The sequence below is a fragment of the Otolemur garnettii genome, unplaced genomic scaffold (assembly GCF_000181295.1).
Source record: "Otolemur garnettii isolate 467f Iridium unplaced genomic scaffold, OtoGar3 scaffold00185, whole genome shotgun sequence".
NCBI classification, from domain to species: Eukaryota; Metazoa; Chordata; class Mammalia; order Primates; family Galagidae; genus Otolemur; species Otolemur garnettii.
In genome coordinates this window covers 2,416,645-2,426,450 of record NW_003852580.1, presented here as the reverse complement: position 1 = coordinate 2,426,450, position 9,806 = coordinate 2,416,645, and the positions used below count along the sequence as shown (strand labels likewise).

The 9,806-nt window shown below is 53.7% G+C and overlaps 1 protein-coding gene across 5 annotated transcripts in view; it reads left to right on the top strand.

Annotated features, from left to right (window-relative positions):
* ANKRD11 (ankyrin repeat domain 11) overlaps positions 1–9,806 on the top strand; it is a 187,874-nt gene that overhangs the window by 161,539 nt on the left and 16,529 nt on the right. For 3 of the 5 annotated variants that reach the window (XM_023507486.1, XM_003800807.2, XM_023507485.1), the window contains exons 5-7: positions 6,307–6,477; positions 6,691–6,894; positions 8,318–8,460. In XM_023507486.1, coding sequence (XP_023363254.1) covers positions 6,307–6,477; positions 6,691–6,894; positions 8,318–8,460 — 518 coding nt within the window. Of the gene's footprint in view, positions 1–5,752; positions 5,850–6,306; positions 6,478–6,690; positions 6,895–8,317; positions 8,461–9,806 lie in introns of all 5 variants that reach the window. The other 2 variants (XM_023507487.1, XM_012812045.1) reach the window with 2 other exon arrangements.

Below are 9,806 nucleotides of genomic sequence, written 5' to 3'. Positions count from 1 at the left end.
GTCTATGAATGAATGTGGTTGAAGCTGGTTTAGATTCTGTTCATTTCTCCAGGACTCCTGCAAAAGCCCCCAGCTTCATCATGTATTTTCCCACAGCTCCATCAATGGATCTGAGTCATCTTCTTTCTACCTGAGACCCCCAGGTGGGCTCTGCCTGTCCTTGGGTGGCCAGTTGGGACCCTCAGAGAGCCCCTAGTCAAGGGGGGCATTGTGACTTGGCAGTAGCTCACCCTCAACTCCTTTGGAATAAGGGGAAGCACTGAGACCTCTTGGCTTGGCTTTTACTTTGTGAGTAAGTTTCTCATCTCTGGGGTCTGGGTGTTCATTTAGCAGCGCTGACTTGCAGCTCACGTTCATTCAGGACTGTGTGTTGAGACACTCCCTGATGACCTGAAGTTAAGGCCACTCTTGGTTTCGAAGCTGAGAACAGGCTATTGTGGTGTCTCCTGTCTGGGGCTGTGGTCCTGAAAGGGCAGGGCGGCTCTGCCCTAGGCTCCCAGCACCTCCTGGAGTCCTCAGCTCTGGGCCCTGCTGGGTGTCAGTGTTAACCAGTGTGAAGATGAGGAGGCTTTGTCAGACAGTGAGCCCTTCATCTGCTCTGCAGTGTCTGCTGGACCCTAGTGGGCAAAGAGCTGACTCACAATCCCAGGACGGTACCTGTGACCCTCTGGCTGGGTCAGACCGTGCAGCCTGATCATGGTCCCAGGACAGGGTGCATGGGGGACATGAGCCACACACAGCAGCAAGGAGCTGAACTCAGGCAGCAGGGAGTCAGTTGTAGCCCCTCCCCAAGCTTCATTTGCCCAGCTCCTGCCCTTGAGGGTGAAACCCCCACTTCTTCGTCATCTTCTTTCCCAGAAACACAGGCAAGCCATTCCTCATACTTCCTGCTGACTCCTGACCCTGGACCTCTGCAGGAGATTGGCTGGCCCTGACTGGCTGGTGTTGGGTAGGGCTGGGGCTGGGGCTGCCACTCTTCCTGAGAGCTTGTGAGAGAAGGGTCCGTATCTGAAGGAGACAAAGTCCACTGTGCAGAAAAGTTTGGGTGGTGGTTGGGAAAGAGCCAGAGTGCCCACAGGGAGATGTCCAGCAGCAGGGAGGCCTGGACTTGATGGCTCAGCTCTTAGGGTCACCTGCACTTGGGAAGCACATCCCAGAAAGATATTCTCAGATAATTAAGAATTCCTGTTTCTAGCCAGGTATGGGTGGCTCATGCCTATAATCTCAGCACTCCGGGAGTGCTTGAGGCTGGTGGATTGCCTAACTTGAGCCGAAAAGTCTGAGGTTGCTGTGAGCTATGATGGCACGGCTCTCTACCAGGAGCGACAAAGTGAGACTCCGTCTCAAAAAATAAAAATAAAAAAGAATTCCTGTTTTTCAACAGCCATTTTCTTCTCTGGACAGTTTCTTCTTGCACAAAGGGAAGCTTGTGCTGCATCTCCCTGAGGGCCTCTCAGAGGGGCACTTAGCCAGAGAGAGGTCAAGGTGGGTGTCAGCATAACATGGCAGGATGGGCCCCCGAGGTTCCCAGGACCAGTGTTTGCAGGAGACTCTATGGGTCAGGGTAGCAGCATCCACACGGCCTATAGGGAGGAGGGTGTGGATAGACCCTCCCCCAATGCGGTTGCTGGGTGCTCAGACTGCCCCAGCAGGCTGGAGAGCAGGGCCAACCCAGGCCCACCTACCTCAAGCAGCTATTTCAGTGCCATCCTTGCCTGGGGGGAGAGAGATGTGGGCAGCTTCCGGGGGCTGGAGGCCCATCCTCACAGTTGTGGGCAGTGACGTTATTTGTGCTTTTGAGAGTCCTCATGAGGCTTCAAAGCCATGAAGGTGATGGCAGTGGGCAGGATTCCACAGTGCTGAGGGTGGGGTGGAGCCCTTTGGTCGATCTTGGGCCTATGCTATGTCAGCGATGCCAATAGCAGTCATCCCCAGGGCCCAGGGCTGTGCGTGTCTCTGCCTTGGAGCTAGGCCTGAGGGCTGCTGGGGAGCTACTGGGTGAGGTCCTGGGCCCCTCAAGAGGCCCAGGGGTTGTCAGGCGCTGAGAAGGAGGAGGGGCTTTGAGAGACCGCCCCAGAGAGACTTAGCCTCTATCAGAATTGTCATACTTTGTGCTGTTGGGATGTCACACAGTCCCTGAGGCCATAAGCAAAGCAAAAGCAGATCATCTGGAAGATAGGTCATAGGAAAAAAGCCATCCTGTAAAGGTCAACAGGGGTCAGCCCCAGGATCTCCATATTGGAATGGTCAGATGTTTAGTATAAATCAGGAGAACATAATGAGAGAAAAATACAAGCAAGAAACAGAAAGGATTGTCAAAGAAGATTATGTGGGTGTTTAAGAAATATCAAGTGGAATACCTCGAAATGAAAATTATAATCCCTGGGTGGCGCCTAGAGCTCAGTCAGCAGGGCATTGGCCACATACATCAAGGGTGGTGGGTTTGAAACTGGTCCAGGCCAGCTAAACAACAGTGACAACTGCAACCAAAAAATACCTAGGTGTTGTGGCGGGCGCCTATAGTCCCAGCTACTGGGAGGCTGAGGCAAGAGAATTGCTTAAGCCTAGGAGTTGGAGATTGCTGTGAGCTGTGACAGTATGGCACTCTACTGAGGGTGACAACTTGAGGCTCTGTCTCCAAAAAAATAAGAAGAAAATTATAATCGCTAAACTTAACTCAGTGGACAGATTATATAGTTCATTAGCTGGAACATAAGAAAATTAGTGAACTGAAAGTTCTCACGACAGGAGCTGCTCAGACTGAAGCACAGAAAGGTGGGAGTTTTGGAGGTGGCTGGATAAGAACATGACACCAGGGGATAACTGAGGACTTCAAGATGTGTGGAAATATAAGTCCTCAAGTTTGGGAAGCATAAGGAATTAGAAACAGGGAAAGGAAGAACAGCTACACATATGAGCACCTTGTTGTGAAGTGATAGCAGAGATGATGTTAAAAGTAGCCAAGCAGAGAAGACAGTGCCTGCACGACGGTATTGGGCATGAATGGCCCTGCCCACCCCCCCAAATGGGGAAGCCAGCACTGCTGCTGCTCTACCCAGGGCTACAGGAGCCCAGAGGCCACACATGGTCTCCTTGCTGCCAGAAGGCACTGCTACTTAGGAAAGCCTGTTTTCTGATGGACACATGACAGAAGTGGGCTTCAGCTCCCACACTCCAGGGAGAGCCTATACAGCAGAGTGCTGGGCGGTGGGAAGGAGGAGGGTGCCTGGAGGCTGGTGACTACACTTGGCTGCTGACTTCACAGCAAGCCAGCAGGTGCCTGTGTGCTCCAGGAGACACAAGCCTTGTTTCTTAATGCAGGGTGTAGCTGGCTGGGCTTGTGCCAGCCTGATGAAAGTGTTGCAGCAGACATCTGTATGCTGTGGACGACAGCAGACACGCTTGGCCAGAAGAGCCTTGCTCTGGACCCCATGCTGCCATCACCCAGGAAGCCCCCAGAGCCTGCAAGCCTTGTTCAGACTGTAGGATATGCTTTGAGGGGGCCCTGGTGGTCAGAGGCACCCTCAAAACACATCGTATGGTTCAATACAGACTCAGATTCTTGTGCCTGCCCCCTTTCACTGTTCAACTTGGCATAGACCATTTGGGATACTTGAAGTAATAAAGTTTACTTTGCTTCCCTTTTAATAACAGGCACTTGGTAGTTGTCCCAAGTGGTAGTTCTGAGCGGCTCCCCATCCACTTTTATCAGTAGACACATGCACAGTGCTAGCTGAAGCACACCTTGGGTCTTTCTTACCTGGTCCTGCAGCTCTGAGGCCCTGGAACGTGGCAGGTACCCTGCATAAGCTCCATGATGGAGGGTCAGAGCCATGGGCTGTGGGCTCTCTGGTGCCTCTCTCGGCTGGGCCGTGCCCCTGCTCTTGGGGGGGTGAGGGAAGCATCCGTGTGCGTCTCCTACCTGGGAGGGGCTTGTCACTATTTATTTTGGAGAAACAGGAGTCTCCATAGTTTTGAGTTCATGTTGGATTCTTTCTTTGTGTTAGGACAAGTGAAATGTTCTGGTTCATGCCAGGGAGAGGGTGTGAGAAGTTTGCTCTTCCTGAGTGTGGGCAGACTTAGGTCCCCATGTGGGGCTCTGGATGGGGTCCACTCTTTCCCTCCATGTCCCTGCCACAGTGGAGGAAACTCAGTCCTTCCCTGAGGTAGCTGATGGGCTACAGGAGGGATGCATCCCTGCTCCTCGGTCTGCTCATAACTAACACCAGAGACAGGCCTGGGTGCCTGGGGCCACTCGCAGGACTGTGCAAAAGAGCCCTCGTGCTTCCCACTGCCTCCTAGTCTCAGACTAACCACTGCAGAGCATCCCCTGGCAGCACAGTCTTGCCAGGGTCCCTCAGTACTGAGAAAACATGGTCATGTGTGACTCTGGAGACCTGAGCACATCCAGCCTGGCCCTGCTGTTCTCTGTGTCCAAAGCTTTAGACCCCACTGCTCTGGGGGGCAGGGGAAGGTCTCCTAAACCATCTGTGCTCAGTCAGCATACGGACCTCGAAGAAGGTCCTGGCCTCCTGGGGGATTCTGGGAATGGTGGAGAGAAGAGGACCCGTGGGCACTGTGTGGAAGCTGGTGGGGCTAGAAGTTCCCAGGCACAGGGCCCCTCTGCAGCCTCAACCCCTCCCACTCTGTCCCATGTAGATAATGCCATGGACAGCAGGGGCATCAGAGGAGAGAGGTGTGAGTAGGGGTGCAAGGACATGCAGAGACCAGTAAATACAGGGCCCCGCCCAGCAGTAGGGCCCAGGTGCCCTTCTGAAGTGTGGTCAGTTCCCTGGAGCTACTGGTCTGAGCTGTGCTATCTGCCAGCTCCAGGTCACTTGTAGACTTGAGGCTGGGACTTGCCAGCCAGGGGGCAGTAGGACTATTCTATCACCACTGCGATTGACAGCTTATAGGTAGTAGGAGGAGCCAGCACCACAGTTCAAGTTGTTTTTGGAATTTTTTTCCTTTCTCAGATCTGTGCATCATGGATTAAAAGTCAGCTGGCTGTGTCAGCCTGCAGCATTTGGGGATCTCACTCGTGTGTGGTGGAGCCGATAGATGCAGGGAGGCTTTCTCCTGCCTGTAGGCTTGTCAGTGTAAAACATGCAGGGCAGTGTCCTCAGCACATTACACACAGAGCCTGTGGGGAACAGTGAGGGGCCTTGTCCCAGGAGCGCGGCAGGGCTAGTGCTGGAGGCCGGTGTCTCTCTTACCAGGCTGGCGTGTGACCTGCTGAGTCACCCCCCTTGCTAGGGTTAGATGCCACCCGAGGGACTAGTTACATCCTGACTAGAGGGCTTCTTGGCTGTGTTGAGGGGAAATGAAGGGGAAACCTCCCAGGGAACTTAGAGAGGCCTGTATCTCCCAAGATGACCTTCCCCCTGAGCCTCACGTCTGCAGTTAGCACCCCATGACCCAGAGCACCCTAAAGCCATCTCGGCCCTGTGGGCTTCCACCCAGGCCACGGGCAATTTGGAGGAAGATTCAGAGTGCCTGGTCCCTGATGGTGTCACCAGGAGGCACCTACAAGGGCAGAGGAGAGGTTGCGGCAGCCATGATCCTGACCCGGATGCCTGGGTGTCTTTTCTCCCCACCCTGCCTCTCAGAGCAGCTCACATAGTGTTTCTGTCAGAGGCCGCAGGGCGCTCTGTGACAGGGAGAGGAGCTAGGATGTGCTTATTGTGAGGAGGCTGAACAAAGTGCAGCTGTCACACCGTGTCTGGTTAGTGCTCTGTGTTGATGCCTTTAGATGCCTCCAGCTCAGTCCATGCTGTGGTACTGCAAGGCTGGTGCGCCCCTCGAAGCACCATGGCATGAAATGGAGGTTCCTAGAAGCAAGAAGAAAGGTACGGTACTGACAAGTTGGCCTTGATTTATTTATGTATTTTAAACTGTGTCTGCCATTCTGTATATCTGCACTGTTGGTTTGGAGGAGGGATGGGGAAGGTGGAATTTAATCACAGACATGCGTGTTCACAGAGACCTGTGCAAGCAGGTCATCAGTGCTAAGCTGTCGCACCGCTTTTGTGTGTGGTGTGAGGTCTGGAGAGGTGCTGGAGTGAGCCAGCAGTTGGTGGAGGCCCCAAGTAGCCGACTTGCCAGGCTGGTGACAAGTGTCACCGTCTGTCACGGTGGGCAGCTTCATGCCCAGCACTGCTGTGCTCTTCCCCTCTCACAGGCCTTCCTCTGTGCTCCGCGACCTGTCAGATGGATACAGGGCGCCTACCCTTAGGTAAGGACCTGGGTTCTGAGGACTCGTGGCACGAAATTTGCCCCCCCCTCTCTCCTTCACCCACCTCACAGAAAAGCAGGGTCCTGAGAGGAAGCGGATTAAGAAGGAGCCGGTCACCCGGAAGTCCGGGCTGCTGTTTGGCATGGGGCTGTCGGGGATCAGAGCAGGCTACCCGCTCTCTGAGCGCCAGCAGGTGGCTCTTCTCATGCAGATGACAGCAGAGGAGTCTGCCAACAGCCCAGGTGAGCTGGGGAGTAGGGCTGGGAGGGGCTCTGCTTGATCAGTGCTACTGTACTGTGCCCCCCACAGGAACATTGTGGTCCCTGGGGACACCGTGCTCCCAGGGTGAGACCTTGGGCAAAAGCAGCCCCTTCATCTCCTGAAAATGGCCCAGTTGTTGAGCTTTCTATGCAGCCAACTCTGGTGACACCCCCTGTCCCCTCCTTGGCCTGCAGTAGACACAACACCAAAGCACCCCTCCCAGTCTGCAGTGTGTCAGAAGGGGACACCCAGCTCTGCCTCCAAGACCAAAGACAAGGTGAACAAGAGGAACGAGCGGGGGGAGACCCGCCTGCACCGAGCCGCCATCCGGGGGGACGCCCGGCGCATCAAGGAGCTCATCAGCGAGGGTGCTGATGTCAACGTGAAGGACTTCGCAGGTGAGTGCCTTACCTTGAGGCGGGGTGCATCCTGCTCTCCAGGCCCAGGGCTGTGTGGGCAGGTGTGTAGATGGGACTGCCTCATGCAGACCCCATGTAATTATAAATAATTCTTGTTTTTCATTATTTTCAAGGGAACTAAGGAATTAAAATTCTTTTGTGGTTTTAGGAAAAGCCAATGCCTTATCTCTATAGGGAGGGTCTTATCTCTGCTGGGCTGGACTGTAGCTGTGTCCCTGGCACACCACGGCCCAGCAGGGCACTTTGGCCCAGAGCTTTGCTCAGGAGATGAACCAAAATGGTAACTCACCTTTTTTTTTTTTTTAAAAGAGACAGAGTCTCACTTTATCACCCTTGGTAGAGTGCCATGGCATCACACAGCTCACAGCAACCTCCAACTCCTGGGCTCAGGTGATTGTCTTGCCTCAGCCTTCCGAGTAGCTGGGACTACAGGCGTCCACTGCAACGCTTGGCTATTTTTTTGTTGCTGTTGCATTTTGGCCAGGGCTGGGTTTGAACCCGCCACCCTTGATATATGGGGTTGGCGCCTTACTCACTGAGCCACAGGCGCCGCCTTAACTCACCTTTTAAATGGCAACACAGATGGCCAGGCCATCCTAGCACTGATGGAGGCCAAGGGCTGCTGTGGGTTTGGAGGCCTACACGGTGCCCATTGCCTACCTGCTCCAGAGCAGTCTGTTCACAGTACAATGAACAGAAACAAGGAAATGGCTTTCATCTAGAAGCTTCTAGGTTTTCCTTACTGCCCTGGTTTATAGCTGTCTTAATTATACAAATTTAGCCCCATTTTTTGTAAAGCAGTTTTTTTTTGCAGTATTTTTTTTGGCCAGGACTGGGTTTGAACCTGCCACCTCTGGCATATGGGGCCGATGCCCTACTCCTTTGAGCCACAGGTGCCGCCCATAAAGCAGTTTTTGTAAATGAAGTGTTTCCAAAGTCTTGATGTTGGCTTCGTGGGGCTAAGCAATCAGCACCCTGGAGCATAGCCCCTCCATCTGAGGCAGGGTCAGCATACACTGAATCAGCCTCGGCTTCCCTTTTCTGGAGGGTGGGGCAGGGTCCTTTGCATGCACTGGTTACTGACCAGGGATGTGGCCCCTATCAGTTACACTGTGTGTTCACCGTTCCCTACCTCACTGGGTTATTAATGCAACTGGTCCTTATAGGCTATTAATCTGAAGGGTTCACAAGCTAGGTACTTACTGTGCTAGCAGGTGCTGCTGTGAAGGACATTAAGGCCTTCCCTGGGTTGGCACCTGGGCTGTGGCTCTTCTGCTGGGCAGCTCCCCCCACTCCCTGCCTCAGTCCTGGTCATTCCACACAACCTCAGGGCCCTGCCTCAAGAGACAGGAGTAAGTTTCTTGAGGATTCAATAATGTATGTCCTGAGTGTCTGCTTCCAGGCTGGACTGCGCTGCATGAGGCGTGTAACCGGGGCTACTATGACGTCGCGAAGCAGCTGCTGGCCGCCGGTGCGGAGGTGAACACCAAGGGCCTGGATGATGACACCCCCCTGCATGACGCCGCCAACAATGGGCACTACAAGGTCGGCCTCCTTCCTCGGCCCTCCTGTCTGGCCTGTCCTCTGGTGTCTGCGCTGTGGCGCAGCTCACGATTCCCTCCTGGCCCCTGGCCACAGTGCTGCTGGGCACTGACAGCTGCAGCTTTACCTCCCCCTCCTTGAAGGCACCGCTTTCCTGCTGCCTGCCCCCAGCTTTCCCGTCTTGGGTTAGCATCTGGACAGCCTCCTGGTTTTCACAAGTACCACCTAAAGCACATGTGAAAGGCGTGGGTCTGGCTGGACATTAGGAGGTGAGCGACAGCACCCAAGTGGAAGCAGGGCTGGTGCCCCTGGCCCCTCCAGACAGGTCCTTCAGAGTCTGGGTGGAAGTCATGCCTAGAGGCACAGCCAATACCCAGACTGAGGGATCTCGATTAAGAAAGTGACAGTTATGGCCAGCCCAGGAGTTGGAAGCCCTGAGGGGACTTGGCTTCGTGGCACATGGCTGCTTACAGGTCTGAAGCTAGAGACCTAGGCAGTGTGCCCAGCCTGGCTCATTTGCTCATGATGCCCAGCTGGAACTGTTGCCAGATGCCCCTTGGAAAGCACCCAGCCACAGATAGGACAGTCTGAATGTGGCATGGCAGTCAGAGCCAATGGGTCTGATAGGCTACACCTGTTGGAAGTCCCAGTGCCCTGTGCGGTGTCCCTGCCTGGTCATGTTGGGAGGTGCCAGTGACCTCCAGCTTGGTGGGAGGGGGGTGTCCTCGGGGACAGGGAGTGCTGAGGGCACTCTGCCTTGAGAGATTTCTGAAAGGACTGGAAAATGTGAACAGTGATTGCATATTTGATGTTAAGAAAGTACCCTTAAATTTTTAGTTAGGGTAATGGCGTAATGGCATCATGGTTTGTTTTCTTTTCTTTCTTTTTTTTTTGGAAACAGAATCTCACTTTATCACCCTTGGTAAAATGCCATGGCGTCATAACTCATAGCAACCTTAAACTCTTGGGCTCAAGCAATTCTCTTGCCTCAACCTCCCAAGTAGGTGGGACTACAGGCACCTGCTACAACACCTGGCTGTTTTTAGAGATGAGGTCTCACGCTGGCTCAGGCTGGTCTCAGACCCATGAGCTCAGGTGATCCACCCACCTCGGCCTCCCCAGTGTTGGGAATTATAGGCGTGAGCCACCATGCCTGGCCTGTTTGGTTTTTTAAAGGGACCTTTGAGAGAAATCTACTAAAAAGATTGATAAAGCATTTGCGTTTGTCTGAGCAGCACCTGGGGAATGAGGCTGTGAGCTGTCAGGTGATGATGGGGCTGATGTGGGCATCGACCTTTTAATCTTCACACTTTTACAATTACTGCTTTAAAATCTTTTATTATGAAAAA